At 39.0% G+C, this 25,900-nt stretch overlaps 1 protein-coding gene across 2 annotated transcripts in view; it reads left to right on the forward strand.

Annotated features, from left to right (window-relative positions):
* The window catches only part of LETM1 (leucine zipper and EF-hand containing transmembrane protein 1), a 62,426-nt gene extending 38,193 nt beyond the window's left edge, over positions 1-24,233 (forward strand). The window contains exons 9-14 of one of the 2 annotated variants that reach the window (XM_045019545.1): positions 2,909-3,088; positions 3,747-3,902; positions 9,184-9,318; positions 10,013-10,203; positions 15,200-15,356; positions 19,663-24,233. In XM_045019545.1, the coding sequence (XP_044875480.1) occupies positions 2,909-3,088; positions 3,747-3,902; positions 9,184-9,318; positions 10,013-10,203; positions 15,200-15,356; positions 19,663-19,812 (969 nt within the window). In that variant the 3' untranslated portion in view covers positions 19,813-24,233. The remainder of the gene's footprint in view (positions 1-2,908; positions 3,089-3,746; positions 3,903-9,183; positions 9,319-10,012; positions 10,204-15,199; positions 15,357-19,662) is intronic. The other variant, XM_045019547.1, reaches the window with a different exon arrangement.
* Positions 24,234-25,900: the final 1,667 nt, after the last annotated feature.

The following is a 25,900-nucleotide window of genomic DNA, read 5'->3' on the forward strand; positions in this document are numbered from 1 at the left end:
AGATTGTGACCCTCTGACTCCTGCAAGCTTCTGTGCAACTCACAGTTGGGCAAAGTATAAATTTCTCTATCTGCAAATTAAAGTTTCTCTGCTGGTCACCAGTTGAAAATAAATAAGAGGCAGCCTGGCTGTCTCCTCTTTCTTCTTCCATTAAGAGCAACGTATTGGGTGAGCCAAACTGAAATATCTCTGATGTCCAAAGTCCTGGAGTAGGCAGGAGAAACTAAAATTTTACTGTTCTACTGCTTTGTAGAGAGAGAGGGAGTCTGGCCAACTCTTTACTAGTGAAGCATTTTAAGAGCATGCTGTATCTGAAATCTTGCATTAAAAATTAGTCATGGGAGATCAGCATGATTCTCAAAACACACTAATTCCTCTTTGGAATCATCATTACTTGTCAGAAAGCTTAATTATAACTGAGCCAAGTATCTTGGAAGTAGCTTTTTCTCACAGATTTCTTGAGACACAAAGTTTTAATCTTTACTTTATTCTCCAAATCTGGTGGTCTTATCCCAAATCCCTGAAAGTTGTGTTTTGGTTTCATTTTAATTATCTTGCCAGTATTTTCTCTTGCTCCATACTCCTCATGGTGACCGTTTGTTCCATAAACAAGACCTTAAAAGTCCCCAGGCTTTGAGATAGATATTTACTAAAGTCTGAGCTACACTACCAAGTTATGTTGACCTAAGTCCTGTTATGAACTTAGTTTTGCATATATCCACATCTGAATTTGTCTCCCACTGCCATAGGCACCCCATTACATTGACACAATAATATCGCCTCCCCAAATGACATAAGGCCAAAGTCAACCTACTTTGTCACTATAGTGCTAGTAGACCTCTGTAAACCTTAACAGTCCTTCATCAGCTGTCCTACAGTGTCCCTGTCCCCACTATAGTAGCTGCTCCAGTGACAATTTTGAATTCAGTTGCCTGGGGGGGGTCACAGATATTGAAAGCCATATCTGTCTCATCCTGTCTCTTTCAGTAGAAGAGTTCTCATCTGAAAGTACAGGCAGTCCTTGACTTTACGACGTTCACCTTAAGATGAATGGCACTTGCGACATTTCTGAATTGACGCCCTGATTCGACTTACGACCATTGGTTTTGACTTTGACGCTCAGTCCCGCAATAGAGCGGATTGAGGTTGCAAGTTACAACATTTCAACTTGCGACGCAATTTTCAGGAACCAATTGTGTCATAAGTCCGAGGACTGCCTGTAATATTAAAGCCATTTCATTTCCAGGGTATGCTGACAGTGGTAGCTATCATTCTGTCAGCTGACCATTACATCTTTAAGGCAGCCATATCTTTCCAAACACAATTACCTAAACACCGCATAGTTCTTGTACAGATTCACATTCATCTACCTGTTTTCCCTGATTGATAGCTTAATTTTTATAAAATTAACCTATTAAAGGTTTTAAGTCAATTGGTAAAGACTGATACAGTATTTATTTAAAGACTACATATTTCTTTTTAACAGACTTGTCGGTGCTGTTTCAAGGATGTAATTACAGAAATATTTATTCAGTTGCAGCGTTTATTACTTTGTTCCCACTGTTTTAGCAATGCTAGTCTTAACCATCTGTGTGTCCCACAACCATCTTTGTGTTGCTTCTGCACTGTCCCCTGTGCATGGAACTGCCTTCCTTCTAGGGTGACCAGATGAGAGGGAGAAAATATCAGGACACAATGGGTGGAGCAGCGGGGGGGGGGGGCGGAGCAGAGTGCTGCTGGCAGAACGAAATATCAGGACAAATTGCGTCCAGACCAAAGATCAGTCGGGATGTGGGACAAACACCTTAAAATCGGGACCGTCCCGATATTTCCAGGATGTCTGGTCACTCTACTTCCTTTAGATCCCTTCTAAAAGACTCCTTTCTTCCATGATATCACAAGAAATAGGCAAAATTTCAGACGGATAGGGCAAGGGGCAGACCAGTGTAGTTAATAGTCAAAATTAGCTTTAATTTATACTCCTATTGTGTCTATTTAGAGTGTAATCCCTCTTCCTCACCCTTCTGATGTTGCTTTTGACTTAGATTGTAAGTTCTTCAGTGCAAGGACTGCATCTTCCCGTGTGTATGGTCTACCATGTTGCGGGAGGTTACTGGGATAAAAGTTAACCTAAAAATATGCTCTGCCAAACATGTCTGTTTTGAGGAAATGGGTTTTCAAAACTTGTTTACAGTTTTGTTCTGAAAAAGATTCATATAGGGCAGGGGTCCCCAACCTTTTCAGGACCAGGGACCGGTCGGGAGCGCTCGTCCCGCGGCTCAGCTGGACCGCCCGCAGGCGTGCCTGCGGGAGGTCCACCGGCTCTGGTTGAGCTGCCGCAGGCATGACTGCGGACGGTTCGCTGGTCGCGCGGCTCAGCTGGACCGCCCGCAGGCACGCCTGCGGCAGCTCAACCGGAGCCGGTGGACCTCCCGCAGGCGTGCCTGCGGGCGGTCCAGCTGAGCCGCGCGACCAGCGAACCGTCCGCAGTCATTCCAGCGGGAGGGCCACCGGAGCCCCGGGAGCAGCGGACCTCCCGCAGGCATGACTGCGGAGGGAGCGCTCGTCCCGCGGCTCGGGTAGACCTCCCGCAGGCATGCCTGCGGGAGGTCCACTGGGTCGGTTCGCGGCCCAGTTTCTAAGAGGCCGCGGACCGGGGGTTGGGGACCCCTGATATAGGGGACTGGAGAAAGGAATGACTTGCACAATGAGAATGAAAAGCTTTAACAATATCAAAGTAGAAAGGCTCTTTAGGTTTCTCAAAATAAACCGAATTCTCTCTGTGGACTGCACTAGTATATATTTTTTTATTTGTTTGACTGTGTGTTCACTGAACTGTTAAGACCTCTGAGCTACATAATTCAAAATGTAGAAGTTTGTTCATGTGTCATCCTTCCAATCTGTTTAGGCCAAAGAGGCTCAAGTCAAAGCAGCAGAAGTCGAGGGCGAAAAAGTAGATAATAAAGCTAAGCTGGAAGCAACCCTTCAGGAAGAAGCAGCCATTAGAAAAGAAAATCAAGAAAAAGAGATGGAAAGAATGTCTGAAGCTGCTGAGAAAGCCAAAGAAATCCTTCAGGTTGCCGCAAGGGTAAGTGCAACTTCCAGCTGTTGAGAATTAAGTGCATCAGTAGCATGAACACTTAGCCCATTGTGGACTTCATTGTGTTTCTTTTTGGATTTATAGTGCATCTATTCTGGGTTTTATCTGTAATTAAAAAGACGTCAAAATGCACATTTGAAAGATGTGGGGCATCTTTGGGAGGCAGAGGAAAAAGAAATATAGAGAACAATCCTGCAATTCAGGGGATTGACTAGATGACCTAAAATGTCATTTCCATCTGTTATGTTTGGTTCTGTTACTTAGAGGCAACAGGAGATATTTTTGTTTCTTTAAAGAGTTTCCAAATTTTTCTACCTAAAATATTCTTTGCAGTTGGATTTGCTAATATGTAACATTAAAAAAAATTTGAATATACTTGATAACACTGTTTAGCCTACTTGTCTATGGAAACTGAATGTTGTTGTTGAATCAAGCCATATCTTAAAAAGTATAATTTTATTAATATTTTCATGAAATGGGCTTAGACATTGTAATTGAAGTTGGTCAATTTGTAACTGGCAGAGATGTTCATACTGCTTTTGTAGTGTCTTGGAACCTGTATCTAAGCAGATGATTCTGAAAACAGAGAAACATGATGCTGTTTTGTATTAATGAATGTCTTTTTGAATGTGGTTTTGAAATTCAGAAAGAGATGGAGTCTGCAGTGGATCTTGAAGCAGCTGCTGTACATGTAAAGAAAAGCCAGATAGCTGTGGATACCGAACACGAACTGGCTAGTGTGGATTTGACACTGCATTCAGAGACCTTGAAAGATACAGCACCAGTATTAGAAGGCATTAAGGTAAATTTTGGTATTAAAGGCCGGTTTTAAAAACAATGTTTGAAAAGTGTAAGCTGATCCAGTATAAAAATACCACTATCTTTAGAGGCAACTGAATTTCCTCAACACAATTCAGTGTTTGAGGAAAATCTTAGCAGACTTGCTTATTTTAGCTGTCTTACCTCCTGAAGAGAAATCCGTCTAGCCCCAAACCCTTAGATTGCCTGCATGCAAGGCCTAGGACAATGTGGACAGGCTTAGCAGTTCTCTATCTTAAAACGTTTCCATTTTGTGCAGCTGATATACCTAGTTCTGAGGTGGTTTGCAGTGGCTTTAGGAGTTTTAGACCGCTGCACTTCCATTTTTACTGCTTATTATATAAACAATACCATTGGGCAGGAGTGTATGTATGGCAGTTTACAAAACAAGATAAAAATGGGTTTCTTTCTTGAAGAGCATAGTCAGAAGATGGAAGGCCTAACTTCTAGAAATAGGATGGTGGTTTAGGAGACGTCTTTGTTACAGTGATGTATGTATATCTTCAGGAACTCCAATTATGTTTTTGGCTTTTTTTCTGTGTAAACTGGGTAACTGAGAGCAAGAATATGGCCCCTTGTCTCTATCATGGTGTAATTCCTAACATTCTAATATTTTGTGCTGGGATCTTTTACATGTACAACAAACTCATTAATACAGGAATTAGCTGTGAGCTAAGTTTTGACCCAGTCAGGTTTCCTTACAGCCTGCAGGAAGAATAGAGCACTTTAAAATGTTACTAGCTTTACACAGCTGCCAAACAGTGTTGTAAACTAAGAGGAAGAATGCTGGAATCATTATAAACTCACTTCTGCTTTCAGTGGGGCAAGCAGCTTCTGTTGGCAGGATTCAGTGCGATTATTGAACTTACCTCTTTTCATTTAGGTGATAGTCTAGTGATTTAGGGAGCTTGTCCAAATCAACTCTATTGAAATTCACCCAAGACTTATTTGAATTTGCCAGAATCTTTTTGAAGTGTCCCTCTCTCCGCTCTCAAATCTTGGTCTCTAGCTTAGCTTCTTCTAAATTGCTACTTTTGGACTCCATTTGTGGAGCCCTTACATTTTAAAAATGTCCCTGGAGAAGTAAGTGTCTGTGTCCGTCCGTCCGTCCCCAACATTGTTTGACCATACTCGGTATTTTCCCATTTTAATAAGCTTTTCCTTTTTACTTTAACAGCTCAGTTTTCTAAAGAGATGAGTCTCATCATTGCATCCCTTGGCAAAGAATCAATTATAGCAAAACCTTTTAACTTGAGTAGGTGTGCACTCTTGATGCTACTTGTGATCAGTTCACCTGGTTGTGTCAAAGGAATTGTCAAGGTGAAGGGAAAAGATTCTCGGGATGTCCATTTTATTGTTTAGCTACTTAACACAAGATTTGAATAGCTGAAGTATAGTGTTATAAAATGACGGATGTGGGAGCTAGATGATGGTTGGTTCACTGTCCCCAAACATGCACAGGCCACAAGCATAGATATAAGTGCTTTGCTGGATCTTGGGCCTAATATACATATATTATGTTAAGAGAAGAATTTTACAAGCTTCTGAAAACCCAAACTGTTTCGTGGACGGAACTGAATTCATAAAGAGGAAAATAGGACCTTCTCCATCATGAATAACAATTCTATATGTTGTTTATTACATTATTATAATCTGAAATTATTGGAAATATACTACAGAGGGTTTTTTGTGGACCCCATCAATGTCACCTGAACTGTGATCTTGAAAACTGACATGCTAGGACACTGATTCAGCACACTAGACTAATCTCACTATCCTAGAACAAAATGGTGAACACGGCGCTTTCATTTCAGAGAACTCTCTAAAAAGATAACTATTACAACCCCAAAAACCTAGAATGTAATTTTATAATTTTTTTTTAAAGGAGTTGTAGGGAAAAAGTTATGAATTGATCAGGAAATGGCACCCAGAACACACACATGACTAGTTTATCCTTTTTTTATCTTGTTCAGTGTTTGTCAGATTTGCCCTGTAGAAAATCTTGTTTGAAAATGTGACACTGCTCTTTGCTTCAGGCATTCTATAAACTTTTTCCCTAAAAGCAATACAAATGTCACTTCCTAGACCAGGGGTAGGCAACCTATGGCACGTGTGCCGCCTTCGGCACGCGAGCTGATTTTCAGTGGCACTCGCACTGCCCATGGCCTGGCCACCGGTCCGGGGGGCTCTGCATTTTAATTTAATTTTAAATGAAGCTTCTTAAACATTTTTAAAACCTTATTTACTTTACATACAACAATAGTTTAGTTATATATTATAGACTTATAGAAAGAGACCTTCTAAACACGTTAAAATCTATTACTGGCACACGAAACCTTAAATTATAGTGAATAAATGAAGATTCGGCACCCCACTTCTGAAAGGTGGCCAACCCCTGTTCTAGACTATATATTCTCTATAGTTTGTACTCTTACTCCTCCTCCCTCCTTCCCCCCCCCGTACTTGTTGTTTTGAGGAATTCTTCATGAGCAGTTCTCTGAATAATGTTTTACATTTTTTAGCTTGTCTGATGATTAACATTTTGAGAACTAAATTATTCAGTCGTAGTTTTTTGTGCATGTTTGTGTGCTTTTTGTAATTCAGTTTAGACTAGCATAGAGCATCTGCTTCATATATTATTTGCATTAAATTAGTGTTCATTCAGACAACTTACATTACTAGTTACTGTTTTCTTCCATGCTGCAAAGTTTGAAAAGTGGCAGTGGTACCTATGTATTAAGGTTAGGAACATGCTTTACATTTCTAATGTTAGAAATTTAATAGTTTGTGTGCTGCTGTAGAAAATCAGATATTTTATGATGCTCAGTTTGGGTTTTCTACCATTTGTGGAAGTGTTTTCTGGAGTAAAATAATGTATATGGGCTTAGTCACGCACCTTAAATTTAACTTATATTTGAATTTCTCTTAGTTCTTTTTTGTTAATTATTGTAAAATTTACTGTTGTTCAGGAGATATGATGATCAGATTTCTCTGAACACTAGTGCTCCTACAGATCAACCTAACTGCTAACTTTAAATTAATATTTTAAATATCAAATTGTCTTGTTAGGTAATCATCACTGCCTTAGTTAAATGAAAATAAGTAAGATTGTTGGAGTTATCCTGCTATTAATGCGAAGAAATTATATAGTCACTTAAAAGGTACTGATTCAACCTCATCTGGAATACTCTGAACAATACTGCTTACTATACCATAGAAGTTCACTGTGACCTTGGAAAGGGGTGGTACTGGGCAACTAATATAATGCCCGGTTCCAACAATCTCGGCTGTGATATGAAGAAGGGGAAGCAAACTTAATTGGGTTTTGTTTCCTTGGAAGAGGCTTCAAGGTAACCCATATATTTAAAATGATACCCTTTTTTCCCACGTGTGAAGAGTTTAAATGCTCTGAGATATCTTTCTAAAATGGAAGCAAAGAAGAAACTGCAAAAATATTACATGTAAATATGGGGCAGAAACGAAGCATCTGTCCAAGGGAGACCAAGATTTGTTTCTGGAGTAGGAAAAGATTGTGAAGATGATAATGAAAATAATTTGAGAACTAAATCTGGTGTAGGAACCCAAAAAGAGTTGGCACATTTGGTCAGAGCCCTTTCCAGACAATTTTTTGCTAGGGGGGAAAAAACGTAGTGTTTTAGATGAGTAATGAGTAATTTTAGATGCTTTCTGGAACAACTTAGTGGCTTCTTTTAAGCTGACTACTTTAACCTATAAAATAGAACATGCATGGATGAGTTTGTGCTAATGGATTGTCATTTTGTCTTAGCTCTTCTTTTAATTATGTTATAAATTTTAGAAACTACATTGAAAATGTGTAGGAGATTGATGGTACCTGTAAATTAAGAGTCTGACACGAGAAAGGTTCTCACTGTTTGTGAGCTGATATCTGGTTATTTTGGGGTGTGTGAGAGAGAAACACTCTTTGATGTGATTCATGCAGTAAATGAGGTGTAAAATCAGTTACACAAGCATTGAAAACCCGGTGCTGGTTGATGTCTAAACAATGTGAATGTACACTGGCATACTTGATTTGTGGAATACTGAAAGTTTTCAATACCTTTGTGCAAACATGACTTTTCCAAAATAAACACACACAGTTAATAAAGAAGCATGTTTCACTGTCAGAAATGGAATAAGGTGTTAAATGGACCAGCAAAAGAGACTTGATATATTAATGGATGATGGCTTGTTTTTTTTTCTTTAAGTACTGTTTGTTAGTTGGGAATTGCAGCTATGGTGATCTGACAAAAAAGCAAAGCTTCTAGCCTGATCTTCTTGCAGATTTTGCAGAGAAAAGGTCAATTCCTCATGCCACTGCTCAGCAAATATATTCACCAAGAAGGGTCAGAGCTATCATTTAATTATTGGAAAAGTACATTATGATCTGTGTTCAGTGTTCATTTATCAGTGAACTGGGAAAGGATAGGTGATGAAGTGGAACAGGCACTTTCCCATGAAGCAACCTGGTGAAATGCTTTTTTCATAAGATGGGCAATTAGAGCTAAATGTCACAAATAATCGTAGCATTTTACAGTCTGTGCTACTTCTGTAGGCTAAAATGGTATTTACACAATTTTTTTCTTATGGATTAATGCAAATGTGTTTGCTTATGTCTTTGTCTTTAATTTCCTGGCTCCAGCTAAAGAGATTATTAGCCTTTCTTAGTTCTGTTTGTTTGTGATGAGCCATTTTTTGAGTCTAGCTTCTGGTGTTCTCGTTTTGGGATAGCTGAAGATTAGGATTTTTTACTTTTGAGTATTATGTGTTTAAAAAGACACCAGTTTAAGTCAGACACCAGTTTATAAGTCAGAAATGTGTTACCTGCTAATTTTACAAGTATTACCAAAGATTACTATAAATTTTAATATTTTTTTTTCAATTGGTATGTGCATTTCAGAACTTTTCATACAGTCAGTTTCATTGTTTCTTTTGTCAGTCATTTCCTCTGTTTGTGTTCTTTCACACAGCAGCAGGTAGAGGAGAAATACTTTTTAAACAGTAGGGAAATATGGCTGTGAAAATCACACAAATTACCAGAGGGGCTAAGCAACAATTATAGTAACAAAAACTATCTTTAATTCACTTTTTAAAAACATCCATGCACCAATCTCAAAATATCAGTCTGTGTATTATACCTGCTCTGAAACCTAAAAGAATACAAACTCTCACTGAATGAATCAATTTTTTTTCCTGGAAGAAACCACAAATGTGTCCTATGCTTATTTGGATATTTCACTTTTTAGGGTGAGGAAATAACCAAGGAGGAGATTGACATGCTGAGTGATGCTTGCACCAAACTGAAGGAAAAGAAGAAATTGTTAACAAAAGAAAAGGAGGAGCTTGAGGAGCTAAAGGATGATGTTCAGGAATATAGCGAGGTAAAGAATGGGATGGAGAAGGACTGTTTATATGATTGCTCTGTCCATACATATTCTTAGAAAAGCTAACCTTAAACTATTACAATTTGTTTTGTGTGCTGAGATAACCCAAATTGGAAATTGTTGGAGAGGCTACTTGCTCAGTTATTGTGTGGTATGCTGGCATGCAGAACCGTCAGATCCTCAGCTTGTGTAAGTTGTTAAAGTTCACTTGAAGTCAATGGAACTATGATAGGTTACACCAGCTGAGGATCTGGCCTCTGGTCTTTACTCCATGCTCACTGGGCTGACTGTGCTGCAGAGGCAGTATCAATAGGGAACAATTTCTCCAATCTGTAAAGTGGTGTTGGTGCTATCTGAAAGAAGTCCTGATCCAGTTGTACGACACTGGAAGGATGTGAGGTTGAAATCCTAGGATGGATGAATTGGGAGGAGGGGAACGGTTGAGGATTTAGGACTATGTAAGGGACATGTAGAACTAGCCACAACATTAATTTAATGTCTAAAATTAACCTTCATTTTTAGTCTCTAAATTTCACTGTTCCCATGTGTCTGACAACAGCAATAACTGCTTCCTCTCCTGCTGCAGCCTTTTTGATTTGCATATGACTCCTGCTTTTCTGTTAGACATTACTATATTTGTTGCAAATTTATCTTCTCATGAATGCTTTTTTTTCTTGAACATCTCCTTTAGGATTTGCAAGAGATAAAGGAGCTATCTAAAACAGGACAAGAGGATGTAGTGGAAGAGTCTAAAGCAAGCAAGCAGTTGACCAAAAGGGTGAACCGAATGATTGGACAAATTGGCAAAATTATTAATGAATTAGAGACAGACCAAAAGGTGGTGGATGGACAGTTGGACAGTGGTGCTAGTCCACCTATTGGGTAAGTGAATGATGGCACCACGCTTCCTTTTCAAAACACTCATTCACCGCCATCAGTCTGCATGGTAGTGACTGCAAAAATTGCATTGTGGGCTTCAATCTCAGTGTCTCAGTGATCTCCATCTCAAATCTGGTTAATATACAAATAAAAAGATTTTCTCCCCCAACTCCCAGTCCTGCAAATTCAGTCTGAGCTTTGAGAGTCAGGATGGGTTCTGTGGGACCGTGCCTTCCTGTGCTTGACCCCAGTAGTAAAGGTTCAGCAGGCCAAATCATGCCCTTAGTTACATTTGAGCAGAATACACCAAGATTTTATCTTGGCACACTTTCTGACTTCCAGACAGATTCCATAAACGTTTTATTATGCAGTGTAGCAGGGCAACGACTCTCCCGGCGGCGCCTCCTGCTAGTCGTCCAGGGAATTAGTTTGCCAGCCTCCAGAGCACCCTCTGCAGGCTGGTATCTCGCCTTCCCGGACTCCAGTGCCTCTTCTCTCAGGGTTCTGCCTCCTGCACTACCCCACAGTCTCGCTGGGTCTCCCCTCCCTAGGGAACCCCCACTTCCCTGTCCCCACCTCGCCTCAGTCTTGGGCTACTGCTAGTCACCATCTAGCCCCCACTCACTGGGGAGGACTGCAGTATTATTGCCACTCATCATTGGCATGGAGGGTTTGGACCTGCTGCCTTTGCCTACTTTTGGGCTGCCCTCTACAACCCCAGTACCTTTTCCGGCCTTTAGCAAGGCCAGCAGCCTGGGGGTTTTCCAGGCTGGAGCTCCCCAGCTCCTCTAGCCTGCCCCGAGCCCTGCTCCACTCTGGGTACCCTGCTCAGCTCCCAGTAGCCAGGCCCTTCCCTCTCAACAGCTAGAGAGAGACTGACTTAGCTTCAGCCTAGCAGCCCCTTTATAGGGCCAGCTGTGGCCTGATTTGGGGCGTGGCCCCAGCTGAGGCTACTTTCCCAGTTAGCCTAGGTTTTTCTCTCAGCCCCAGCCCTCTCCAAGGCTGCTTTTACCCCTCCGGGCAGGAGCGGGGTGACCATTTCGCTACATGCAGGTATGCTACAAAATTCAAACCTCAGACACTCATGCAGTTCTGATTTCAGTGGGAGTCTGTCTTCCTGCCCCTCCCTCAGCTTCAAAACTAAGGAACATCACAGGTCTCTCAGATTAATATTGCAACCAGGCTGCAAAATCAAGATTGGGGCCTCATTCTGCTGCTTGGTGTAGAAATATAAAAGAGTCTGTGCCCCCAAACAGTTTACAGCCTAAATAGGGATGAGTATTACCCTTTTTATTAAGTCTTCACTCAATTCCTAGCTTAATGTAAATTATTTCAAGTTCTGTTGTAAGATTAAGACAAACATGATTAAAGGTAGTTGTAGGGGAAATCCAGCTGGTGACCAGTCTTAGCTGACAAAGTATGGTGTATATATTTTAATCAGGGCTTGCTGTGTAATTGTACACTTCTATAAAACCATTCATTATATGCAAAGGTTTCTTATCTTGGAGGAATGTAGGAAATCAATTAATAGTTTGCCAAACTTTGTGGTTCCTCTAATATTTCTTATAAAAATGTATAGTCTAAACAATTAAACTGTTTTTACTATATAGTCAACTTTATATTACAGGAGCACAGAAGCTAGATTTTGTTATAGACATAGTGCTTGGAATTATTACCCATTATCGGCTTGATCCAGCTTCAGCTGAAATGGATGGAAGATCACTATTGACTTCAGTGGGAATTGGATCAGGGCCCTATGTATAAAGGATTCTTTTGCATGTTCTTGGAATATTTGTATATCTTTTCTTAACCTGATACTTTGAATGGTTGGTTTACAAGAAGCGAGTGTTGGCTCCATTGGGAAAAAGCTTTCTATACTGGATGTGAGATAATAGAATGATAGCCATCAATAAAAAGGAGCGAATATTGGCTCAGATGGGAAGAAATTTCCACGTGTTGGCATGAATTGTATTGACAGTACTTAACAGGCTTGGCAGGAGGCAAGAATTGTCCTTGTAGGTTTACCAGGTTCAGAAATACCTCAAGATTCTTGCTCCTTTGTCAGTGGAAATTAAGTGAATTACTAGGTTAAATGTTGGAGCAATGTATGTATGCTCTTTGTGTAGAAGTGTAAATGGGTTGACCATTATTTATGACCATTACAATGGGCAACTACCACTGTGTATTTGAGTTTTAATATAAGCTCGGTAACCCAGTATATCTTTAAACTTCCAAGCGAGACCCCCCTACTCAGGCCTTAATTTATGCAGTGTATAAGTGTATATTTTTCCTTACTGTTGGTCAGGCTTTGGAACAGTCAGTCTCCCTTTTTCTGGCTCTTGGGTTAATATTCTGTTTTGTCTTAGCTGAATTTCCAAGTTATTGCAAGGAAATGTTTGGTTACTTCTGGGTTCTATGCCTCACGTAATGATTGCCAGATGCATCATGTTTAAAAGTGGCTTAAGGAAAACCGATGAAGCTTTATACATGGATAAATGTTTGTGGCCTCTCCTTCCTTTCAATTCAAGTGACTTTTACCATTTGAGTCTGGTCACTACAATGACCTTCATAGCCTCAGGATTGTCATGGCATCAGCAAAAGTCCAGGAATTTTTAATGATGGTCCAGAGAAACATCCTCCCCATTCTGAAAAATCAGTCTGTGGCCAAAAACCTGAGGTTAGGGATATGGAGATAAAACCATCCTAATAAAAAACCTTTATTAAAAGGATTGTTGGTTTTATCTTCTCTATCTCTGTGTGACCTGGGTTGGAAGGTGTAAACTAGGGCTGTCAATTAATCACAGTTAATTCGTGCGATTAACTCCAAAAAAAAATCACGATTAATCATAGTTTTAATCGCACTTTTAAAGAATAGAATACCAATTTAAATTTATTAAATATTTTTGGATGTTTTTCAAATGTATTGATTTCAATTACAACACAGAATACTAAGTGTACACTGCTCACATTATTTTTGCTTACAGATACTTGCATTGTAAAAATGAGAAACAAAAGAAACAGTATTTTTTCAATTCACCTCATACAAGTACTGTAGTGAAATCTCTTTATTGTGAAAGTATAACTTACAAATGTAGATATTTTGTTTTGTTTGTTACATAACAGCATTCAAAAACAAAACACTGCAAAACTTTAGAGCCAACAAGTCCAATCAGTCCTACTTCTTGTTCAGCCAATCGCAAAGACAAACAAGTTTCTTTACATTTATGGGAGATAATGCTGCCCACTTCTTATTTACAGTGTCACCAGAAAGTTAGAACAAGCTTTCACATGGGAATTTGGTAGCTGGCATTGCAAGGTATTTATGTGGCAGATATGCTAGACATTCATATGCCCCTTCATGCTTCAGCCACCATTCCAGAGGACATGCTTCCATGCTGATGATGCTCATTAAAAAAAAAAATGTTTATTAAATTTCTGACTGACCTCCTTGAGGGAGAATTGTATGTCTCTGCATGTAATCAGAGCCCAATCTGCCATATATTTCATGTTATAGCAGTCTCAGATGACTCACCACATGTTGTTCATTTTAAGAAAACCTTTGCTGCAGATTTGACAAAACACAAAAATACCAATGTGAAACTTCTAAAGATAATTACAGGACCTGGCCCAAGGATTTTAAGAATCTGAAGTGCCTTCCAAAATCTGAGAGGGAACTCGAACCACCAAAAAAGAAAATCATCCTCCTGCTGGTGGCATCTGACTCAGATGATGAAAATGCATTCGTTGGTCCACACTGCTTTGGATTGTTGTTGAGCAGAACCCGTCATTAGCATGGATGACCTCTGGACTGTTGATTGAAGCATGAAGGGACACATGAATCTTTAGTGCATCTGGCATGTAAATACCTTGCAATGCCAGCTATAACAGTGTCATGTGAATGCCTGTTCTCACTTTCAGGTGACATTGTGAACAAGAAGCGGGCAGCATTATCGCCTCCAAATGTAAACAAACTTGTTTGTCTGGGCGATTGGCTGAAAAAGAAATAGGACTGAGTGGACTTGCAGGCTCTACAGTTTAACATTTATTTTATTTTTGAATGCAAGGTTTTTTGTACATAATTCTACATTTGTAAGTTCAACTTTCATGATAGAGATTGCACTATAGTACCTGTATTAAATGAATTGAAAAATACTTTCTTTTGTTTTTACAGTACAAAAATAAAATATAAAGTGAGCACTGTACACTTTGTATTCTGTGTTGTAATTGAAATCAATATATTTGAAAATGTAAAAAAATCCAAAATATTTTTGTTTAACAGTGCGATTAATTGCGCAATTTTTTTAATCATGTGATTAATTTTTTTAATTGAGAGCCCTAGTGTAAACCACTTCATGAGGGCAAGCAGAGGCTTTAACCTACAAAGGGTAGATATCAAAGCAACATGTTGCCACTAGGCAGACTTCAGAAGCAGGGAGACAGTTTCTGAAATCTGCTTAGGAGTAGTATGGAGTTCAGCCTTTACATTTTGTAGAAGGGTTTGTTCCTTCCATGTGTGAGGAAATTAAATCCAACAGGGCGTGTATGTGTATGCTGTTACAAGAACATATTCCTCAATTCTTGCCTTCCCAGGATTTGTTCAAGTGGGTTCTCTTGCATGCTTTCCTCTCTCTATCCTCCAGACATACTCACTCTTATGATTTTCACATGCTGATTTGCACAAATACAAGAAGCCACTGATAACTGAAATATAATTTGGTAAAGTTTGTGTGCTACTCAGACCTAAAGACCTTTGCCCTATTCATTCAGGGGACACTACCCTGCCTCAGTCATCCTGCTGGACTCAAGAAGTTGGTCTACAGAAAATAAAGACCTACCTAAAGAACTCAAATAATTGATAAATAATTCACTTTTGCTTTTTTGTTTTCAGTTCTTGATCAGGCTATAAACCTTTTGTTCAATATAAAATACCATTACATGTCTTTAATATCCTTTTCTCTTCCTTCTTTACTTCTTTGTAGTAACTGTTTGCTGTATACAGATTGTGTTTCCCCTTTAGGGAGAATCTCATCAGTATCAACGAGCTTATTAGTGTGATGAAACAAATCCAGAAGTTTCCAGAGAACAAACTGAATAGGATTGCTGAGGCATTAGATGAAAACCAGGACGGCAAGATTGATATAGATGATGTTGCCAAGGTGAGTCTGCAGAGCAGTTTAATAAAATAAAACAGGTATTACAAACTTACAGAACTGCTGAGTTAGGCTACATTTTACAATTTTCACTTAATTTCATATTGTTGTCTTTGCCCAAATCTTTATTTTGATTTAGAATATCTGAATGATAGATCAGTCTTTTATGTTTGTGTTTTTAATGCTTATTACCCACTGCTAAATTAATGGAGACTTTTTACCACTAGTTTGGGGGATGTATTCATGATTTCCCCCCATATCCAACATTCACCTCTTCTTCATCCCTAAACCAAAAGGTTCTCTTTCCTAATAAAAACCACATCTGTGGCTCTTACCCTCCCCTCCACAGATGATCATATAATCTGGGATACCTTTTGGTGGCACTCCCCATCTGTCCTACTACCCAGCCAACTGGACAGCTTGTTTTGTTTTTTTGTTTTTTTTTTTAATTGAAGCCTTATGCTAGATATTTATAAATTTATGAGTTTATGCACTGTGCTTTGGCATATGAAAATGTGGTTTAAAATAGTATTTGAGGAGGCAATTGGGAAGGGGGCAGTATTTGTTCCCTTCTCTTAAGAAAAGTGCTGTGGGATTTTTAATGAATACAAACAGTTAAGACTGGTGTCATAGGTCTCACCCCCACTCTGAACTTTAGGGTACAGATGTGGGGACCTGCATGGACACTTCTAAGCTTAATTACCAGCTTAGATCTGGTATCGCTGCCACCATCCAGAATTCTCAGTGTCTGGATCACTCCCTTCCCCCCAAAAACCTTCCCCTCCCTGGGTAGCCTTGAGAGACTCCTTCACCAATTCCTGGTGAGTCCAGATCCAATCCTCTTGGAACTTAACACAAGGAGAATTTAATCATCCCCCCCCCTTCTTTCCCCCACCAATTCCCTGGTGAGTCCAGATCCAATCCCCTTGGAACTTAACACAAGGAGAATTTAATCATCCCCCCCCCCTTCTTTGCCCCACCAATTCCCTGGTGAGTCCAGATCCAATCCCCTTGGATCTTTAAAAAGGAAAAATCAATCAGGTTCTTAAAAAGAAGGCTTTTAATTAAAGAAAAGAAAGGTAAAAGAAAGAAAAGAAAAACAAACTCTGGGAGACAGCATATCAGCTAATCTCACAGACAATAACTTGAAAACACAGGATGTTCCACTGGGCAAAAATCTTAATACACACAAGAATACCCAAATTTGAAAATTCCCTTAATTTGCACCAAGACAAGTACAAAAGAAAATAAACATAAACCTATTTATTCCTTTCTAAAACTTACTACTCTGATAAGAGGCTGGTTCCTTGATCTTTTTCACTCCGGCTGAAACTGAAAACTCTAAACAAAAGAAACTTCCCTCCTTCCTTTTGAAACATCTTGTTCCCCCATTGGTTCCTCTGGTCAGGTGTCAGCTAGGCTAGGTGAACTTCTTAACCCTTTACAGGTAAAAGAGGTATTAACCCTTAGCTATCTGTTTGACACAAACAGATAAGACTGGTAGTAGCCAAAATTCTTCCCTACTGTATCTAGAATACTAAACCATACAAACATGTAAGAGAGATGCTTCATTGTGCTCTGCATTCTTAAGCCTAGAGCACACCAGGCCATCAGTCGTCCTGAGAAGAGAGCTGTTTGTCTCTGAAGCGCCTCTGCTGTTGAGCTACAGAATCTCTTCAGTTTTGAAGCTTTTAATCCTGTGGAGTTTAGGAGTTGTGTAGTAACAGAATTTCAGGGACCCCAATAATCTGAACATCCTCCTCCCCTCTGTTGCTTTTAGATGCGCATCATGCCTGCTTCCTGGCTAGTGCACTTTGGATATTCTGGGTTGCACTGTAAATACTATCCATTTCCTCTCCTTCTAGCTGTCGTGTTCCATTTTTTAATCCCTTCCCGCAGTTTTCCTGGCTCTCTCCTGCTGTTCTCCTTTTGTTACTTCAGTGAAGTGGAAGCAGCTCTAGGGATGTACTGAAACCCATGTTAAACTTTTAGATTGGTTAATTTGAAAGTCATTTTTCTCCTTTACACAAGTGATGACTTACAGTAATAGTGAATACAGTAAGAGCAGACTCGAAAATACAATATTTGTCCTACTGAATCACATTTTTTCATTTTTTCCTCTTTAGTAAAAGGCTTTTAATTTTTTTTATTTTTATTTTTTTAATTCCTTCATGGTGGCTCTGAGCTGTTATTGCATTGAATTATTATATTTATCAATTCAAATAAGACTAAAAGCCGAATCCTTTCCTGATGTAATTCCATTAACTTTAGAGACTTTGGTGGTTATAGAAAAGATGAAGTTGTTGTCCTTAAATCTCTGAACTAAAATCACCATTATGGAGTTTTATAGTATTTTGTACAAGGATAACTAACTTACTTCCTTTTGTCTTCAAAAAGATTGAAAACCCTTTAATTTTTTTTACTGAATTTGTTTTTTGCTCTGCATTTTGTTTGCCTGGGCTTTAAGATTGTATGTTTATTAAAAGTGTTTATCTGTGATAATACTGTTTTTTTTGTTTAATATGTCGAATTTTATTTTTTAAAAATCTACTTCAGAAAAACTACAGATCCTGGAATGAGCTATTTTTCTTTTTTTCTCTTTTTTTTTTTTTAAATTAAATTAGTGAGGGTTTTTAAAAATTATATTGTCACATTATTTTCCTCATGCTTTCAGGTGATTAAAACTTTTTTAATTAGTAATTTTATTTTAAAACCTAATCTTTTTAACTTGGTAATGCTCTTTGATTTTACTCAAGGGAAAGATGTTAAGTGTCTTAAAACATTTGTGACATAGATGGTCGTATTTGAGACACCATCATTATTTGAGTCTGTTTGAGACAACTGTATTTTAGCTGTTGGTAAATGTTGATTTTTACAGTGGTGACCACTCTGAACTCCTGTAGGATACAACCTGTTTTTAAATTTTGGTAAAAGCACGTCCACATAAAGCAGAGGTGTCAAACTCATTTAGCAGACAAAAGCAGTCTGTGGGCCAGGGTATAAATGTAGGACTATGTACTATCTTCAGTCCATGGCAGATTTCCCACTTTCCTTCATTTGGAGGTTTGCACGAAGATCAAGTGCAGAAAGTGGCCTTTTTGTACTAATGAATATTGCGTCTGCTTTATCACTGCATTACAAGTTCACACCAGTGTGATTCCATTGGTTTACAGCTAATAACACAATCATAAATCAGTTAATTAGTTATGAACATTTTGTATTATTTGCTTAGTACTTTTTTGTTGCATCGAGCATCATTCAGTGCGGGGGCAGGAAAAAGTCAGCTTTAGAGAAACCAGTATTTCTGCCTTTTGTTTCTCTTCCTGCCCTTTCCTCCTGTTCTTCTATCTTAATTTCCTTTTCTCCAGCAACTTTCAGTTCCCACCTCCCTGTGTCCTTCAGTTCCAGCCACTAAAATGAACAGCAATGAAATATTTCATGCAGATTTTAAATGTTGTCGTTATTGGAATTTGAGCTAATATCTCAATGAGATAATGGGCGATGGAAGAGTTCAAACCTGAATCATCTTTTTAGGTTGCCTGCAGCCTAAGGAAGATACCACTGCATGAGGTTTACTCTCAGTTCATGTTTGGAAGGCTTTCTTCACAATCAGGAAGGCCTACTAAAATTTTAAAAAATGAAAATTCAGAATATGAATGTCATGTGGCCTGGCCACATAGTTATACAAAGCAGCCTAGATGCATGACACCGCTGCTCAAAGGGTCAGATTTACTCTAGGTTTATGTAATGTAGGGAGGGCAATTAGTTGTAGCTTAAACACCTTGAGGGAGAAGCTTTTGTGACTCTGGCCCTTAATGTTTGCATGCATGTCCATAGCAAAAAGAACTTGATGAGGACAGTTCATTAGGAGCTGAGCTTAGATCTTCAGCCACTTTACGAGAGTCATCAAAAAGCCACTGGATTTTAATAATTTTTAAAAATATTGCAAAACTGGATTATAGTATTTGATCACATGCAACCAACAGAATAACAGGGGGGAGAGAGAGCTCAGTGGTTTGAGCATTGGCCTGCTAAACCCAGTGTTGTGAGTTCAATCCTTGAGGGGGCTATTTAGAGATCTGGGGCAAAATCAGTACTTGGTCCTGCTAGTGAAGGGCAAGGGTCTGGTCTCAATGAACTTTCAGGGTCCCTTCCAGTTCTACAAGATAGGTATATCTCCATATATTAACTCTGTTTTGCTTAGACCTATGAGAGAGAGCTATTTCTCGCCTAATTAGATTAAGGGTGTCAGAATACTTTACCTATGTGAAAATTAATGTTTTTGTGGATTTCCTTTTTTATATTCATGTAGGTGGTAGAATTAATTGACAAAGAAGACATTGATATCTCAACAAGTCAGGTTGCTGAGATTATGGCACTGCTTCAAAAAGAAGAGAAACTGGAAGAAAAAGAGAAGGCGAAAGAAAAGGTTGAGAAAGAAGCTGTGGAAGTGAAGAATTAAACTTCACAATCTGAAGTAAAGTCCAGTTTAACCAATACAGCTTACCTTCCTGTGTACTAAAGCCTCTGTGTGTGTGTGTGTGTATATCTATCTATCTATCTATCTCAGTTGAGCTTCTGTGATGATGAAAAATGTTAGCACTTTGTCTGCTAAATGAGTTTGCTAGTGGCAGATCAAAGATATGTTTTGTGGAATATGGAATCAAATAATTTCTTTTATCAAGCAAGTGATTTTTACCATCATTCATGCAGATGAAAACAATATGATTCTTTAAGAACGTGTTCTTTGCTGTGGAATCACGTATTTGCAGTCATCACTATGGTGTAGAGAATCACTAAACTTGCTAGTTTCCAAAACATTAGTATAAATAGTGTATCTATCATGGAATAATGTGTGTGAATGTCATTTATTTCCTTGCATCATGTAAACATCTGATCAGCGACCGTTAAACAAGGTCCAACATTGTTGTTCTGCTTCCTCCTTGAGCTTTTTGCATAGTTTCATATAAATTTTTCCTTTCATCAAAATATTTCATTTTCCCTTGATACACTACTGGAGGGGCTGTGGCATCAATAGTAAGTGTTTAGATTATTTAATTTTTCTGAGCTTCATATCTGCTAAACTGTTGCTTTGCTAATACAGAATGTCACATACTCTGATCTCGTGTGTTAAATCAACTGTTTTATCTGTCACTTTTTTATGAAGGGAAAATTCAGTGGAACTGAAACCTCCAATGAAGAATGATTGATTTTTTTATGGGTGCCTTAAGCTTATTGTGATTGAAAAGTGGGAGTGGTTACTTCTAAGACAGTTCTCATAATTCCATATGAATTAGTAAAGCATTGGGGAAATAGGAACCTTTAACATGCTTTCAAAATGTGTTCTGACACATAAATGGGAGAGTGCATATTTAAATAGCTAAAGTAATTAGAAGGGGAAAATGTCAATGGTGGTATTTTTACATATATTTTTAAAACTTGCAGTTATAAAAAAATGTTTGTTCTTATCTTCCTGAATCCTGTGTACAACATAACAGGCGTTTTTACCTCTGGATTTTTCGTCTCAGGTATGAAATCACTAACCATGTGACAGTCAGAAAATATTACGTAAATCTGTTCATCTCATTGCCTTGCTTACTGCAGTGTTACCAAATATCTGGTATAAACAATGTTTTAAGTACATGGTTTGCTTTCTGGTTAACTGGTTATTTTATTCAGTTTCTTCTCTAAGTAATAAATTAAATATTAGCAACTAATGGATCTGGATTTACTACGCCATGTCTTTTTTTTTTTTAAATGAAGATTTAAAACACATACTAAAATTGTCAGTATTTATTAATTTATTTTCTGAGCAGTCTAAATTAAGAAACAAGGGGAAAATTTCAGATTTTATTTGCCAAGGAATACTAATATTATAACTTTCACCAGTGTTCTTTTCATTTTGCATCCAGTAGTTCATAGTCTCAAATTTTTGTAATTATCAGATTAATGCATGTTAAACATGCTGCTGTAGAATGCTGTACGTGGAAGAGCATGGAGTCTATACGTTTTTTGCTATAGTAAAAATTATGTACTGTCTCAAAAGTTTTGACTCCCAAACACAATGCAGTGTAATTCTTTGGGGGTTTTTTATGTTAAATCTGAATTAGAATGACAAAAATGTTTCTAGAGACATGGGACTGATATAGCTACAACTACACTGAAAACCAAAATGTTGTTAGAAACTCCTTCAAGTTAGTGGAACAAAATATAGTTTGGGCATTCTCATGGCTTGCATGGTGGACCATTATATTTATTGAATTGCTTCTTGTACGTTTTGCTGTGGTAATGTACAGTTTGTTAGCTAATTTTAGAAGCAGAGTAAAAATGTTTAGTTCACAGCTGTAGAACATTTTTCAGTTTGTAAACTATACAGTTTGTAAAGAAAGATGCTTACAATGGGTAATGTGACTGATCCTCCTGAGAAGCACTATAATTGCATCTTACTGAGTAAACTGATTTCCACCTGTGGACAGGTTGAAATTACAAAGTAATATGATCTTTGCGATTCTTTTACTGTATTTTTTTTAAATGGATGGGCATATCTGCTTTCCTGAAAGTAAGGGTAAGGTATAGATTCTGGCAAGAAGTCAGTTTCAAGATGTGTATTTATAACTTGACTAACCTTTAAGGCTAAAACTTGCCCAGTATTCCGTACCGTGGGCTGTACTTATCAAGGCATTGAGACACATTTGTCCCTGGTAAGTTTGGTTGTGCCTTTTGTTGATTTGAAATATTAGGTAGAGTGAACGAGAAAGGAGATCTAAAGTAGGTGATGGATGGTTTTTAAACAACATCCTTATTAAATTCATTCTGATACATTTATGGCTAAAAGTTTTTGCTCTTGGACTCACCTGAAAAATGATATTTTGAGATACTTGAATCAGTTAATTTAAAAGCACTGCTTTCAATAATCAGTGTTAATTTCCCCTGTCATCTAAAGAGATTTAAATAAATCATGTATAAATCAGCATTAGCTAAATGTGTTAATTTATTTTGAAAAATATTGCAAATCCAAGATATGTGGCCTAGAATTCATAATAACACACGTTATCTGCCATTTTATATAGTAGGTGGGCAAACCCATGACTAGCTAGACTTATTGCATGTTCTGCGGGTCTCAACAATATTTGGCAGGCTTCTGTTAATCACCAAGGGCCCCAAATCCAAAACCCTTCCTTGAGTAGTTTTATGGCAGTCTTTAAAACTACACAGGTTAATGGGTGTGGGGGTTTGGCAGGATTGGGCTTCAAATCAAGAGCTTTACTGCTTTTTTTATCTAGACCAAAAGAATAAATAAATCAAAGTTAAAATACTTCAGGAGGGATTGATGGTTTTCAGATGTACAGTAGCTGGTCATAGAACTTACTCATAGAACTATTTAATCAGTAGGTCTAAATATTTTAAATAAATATTTAAATATTTTGTTTAAATTTATTGAAAGGTTGTATGATATTTGAATGAGCTTATGAGTTACACAAGCTGATTCTTCAAAATTATAGTTAGGCAAGCAATAACATCATTGTTATCACATTGTTTCAAGTTCAGGTAAAGATCTGATATGATAAACAATTTAGGAAAAAAATTACATATGAATCTTTATTACTTATGGCTTACCAAAAAATTCCAGTTTGGCAACAGAGTTACTGAAATAGAGCAAAGTAGTGTGTCCTTTACCTTCTGCCTATGACATAATTAGGTACTTTTGTAACTTAATCATATTTCATCCATTAAACAGTTCTTTCCAGCTCATGTTTTTTCAAATGCCCACTTTCACTCAGCTCTTCATCAGCAATCACATGCTGCTGTTTGTGCTGTATAAGTAAATCTGTCTGTCTGCCAGCTAGGTACCAGAAGGTTAATTTTATGGAGCAGTTGTCATCTTTAAAAGATACTAATATTAACTGTTTTTCTGTTTGAGTGCCACATCCAAATTTTAGTGAAGGTAATGGGAGTTTTTCCATTGAGTTCAGTAGGAATTGGATCCGACCTGAAAGGCAGTTTTTTGTTTTTTATTTTACCTCATTTGTTTTGTACATTACACCCTACCAAAATGCATTAAAGAAATTCATAAAGCTCTATAAACTTGAACTAATATCTTTAAAAAAGATTTGGAAAAAAAAAAAGCAACATCTTAAATGCTAACAGGATACATGAATAACCTTCATTTACAGACCAATGGTCTGAAAGCTTTTTGTTTCCCAAGACCTGAGTTTGAGATTCGTTGTTTTTCTTGTAAGAATAGATGACATCACTAATTCCTGAAGTGTGCAGGAAGCTGCATTCATGTAGGAGAAACACAGAACATTAAACTTGGGTCTTGACATATAAATGCTTTTCAAATATCTTTGCTTAGCATGTATAGCTAGGGCCTTCCATCCTGCAAAGAGAAATGTGTGGGCAGACCCATGCCTCAATACAGAGCTGTGTTGATTTCATTGGGGCTGTATGCAGGCATGGATCTCTTTGCCTTAAATGGTAGGCTTTGTGAAAGGGACTGACTCTTCTGATTTGTGCAGTTTGGAATACTGCATGTAATTTATATATCTCTAAACATATGTGCTGCTAGTGACTTAAGCTTTTAGATATTTTAGTATGTATTTTTAAAGCATTTGGTTACTTTGAACTTGAGATTTATTTCAAATTATTCAGTATATTTTTAATTTTAAAGAAGTCCATATTTAATTCTACTTTTTGAGATTTCTTGTTGCAGTTTAAGGAGTTCAGCCCATGTTATAACACTGTCTAAAAGGTTACTTGCTATCTGTGCTCTGAGCATACTGGTCCTAAACTTGCCACAGTACAATATAAAGGTGTTTTGGGGAAGTTTATTAAAATGTGTAATGTCTTCAGTTTTAATAAACTTGTAATATTTTTACACCAGAGATGTTGCTTCTTTTTATATGACTTGACTCTTATTTATTGCTGCTTAGATGAGTTACCAGCCACAGGTCTGATAAATGGCGAATCCAGGATTACAAATACAGGATGAAAGAGAGCAGATAAAGTACTAAGGTCTAAAATACTGGGTTTTTCGAGTGCTTGCTCATGTCCATTCCATATTAGGTGTGTGCGCTCTGCGTGCACTGCTGCCAGAGATTTTTTCCCCCAGTTGTATCCATAGGGCCGGCTCTAGCACCCATTGGAGGCCCACGCTCATGCGCCGGTATAAGAGGCGCTGCTGGCCCTGCACCCGTCTAGTTCCCTCTTACTCCCATAACAGTTGCTGGAACAGTCTTCTCTCTTGCTTTAGCAGTGGGTGTTTGGTGGTGTGGTGGTTTTTTTTGTTTGTTTTGTTACATTGTTGTAAATAGTTGTTAGTCCCCTTAAGAGATGTTGTTCCCAAGACAGGGCATGCCCAGTCCCCAGGTTTCAAGCCATGTGCTGCATGCACTAAACCCATGCCCATGAGTGATCCCCCCTCCAGCTGTTTAAAAGTGCCTGGGGGAGTCTCATGTGAAAGATAAGTGCAGGGTCTGTCAGAGTTTCAGATCCTGCACTCAAAAAGACAGGGGTATCAGGTTGAAAGCCCTGCTTGTGGAAGACATGTTTACACTGGCCTCCGAGCTAAGTCGATTGGACTCTGCGTCGAGCAGAGGGACCCTCTTGGCACTGATGTACATCTCCGGTACTGGGAAAGTGGCACAAGAAGCGTGCCAAAAGAGGGCACTCCTCCGTGACCCAAGGAGAACCTGGGGAGTGAGATGCGACCTGCTTCGGGCCACTCACCATCCACTTCACGGGTGTATGGTTGTGGAGGCTACACTGCCCATGGTACCCATTCCCACCAGGGACATACCCCATACTCCTGGGACTAGCAGAGGCACGGCACACCTGAGGAACCTTCCATGCCGGAAGTCTTTCAGGCTGCCAGGGATCTAATGGCCCTACTGATTCCTCCCACACCGAAGGACCGTCAGCCTGCCATTGAGGAGCCACCTAAGACAGCTGCATTGTGGGGGAAGCCTGTGCTGGGCCCCCGACGGTGGTCCCCAGCCCATCACTGATCTCATTTCCCAGCAGGTCGCTGGCATCAAGATGCTGGTCTCCAGCAGGCTGTCACCAGTTGCCATTGCCTAGACGCCAGTTGCCCCAGTAAAGGCGCCGATCGCCTGACCCCAGGCATTGGTCACCAGAGATCCAACGCCAGTCTCTGGCTAGTTGGCACTGGTCGTCTGAGGTCCAGCACTGGACACCGGAGTCCTGGCACCAGACAACAGCTCCCCATAGTCGTTCACCAGTACTGAGGCCTCGCCCTTCTGGTCTTTGTATGAGGGATCCTCGACTGACTCAGAGGGAGTCAGCACCCTCGCGGAAGAGGCACCATCACCCAGTACACCAGGCCGATGTCGGTGCCAGTCCATTGACGGTCTCATGGCCTCCAGGGAAGTGGCCAGTCCAGTGGCAGTACTGGAACCCCGGTGGTACTGGGACAGTTTTCACACATCCCATCTGTGGTGACCTCTGAGCAATGGGCTACAACCCTGTCCCAGCTGGTACCAGAATCAGACTATGGTACCAAAACCCCCACGGCAGCCACAGTTGAGAGG

The sequence above is a fragment of the Mauremys mutica genome, chromosome 5, assembly GCF_020497125.1.
Source record: "Mauremys mutica isolate MM-2020 ecotype Southern chromosome 5, ASM2049712v1, whole genome shotgun sequence".
NCBI classification, from domain to species: Eukaryota; Metazoa; Chordata; order Testudines; family Geoemydidae; genus Mauremys; species Mauremys mutica.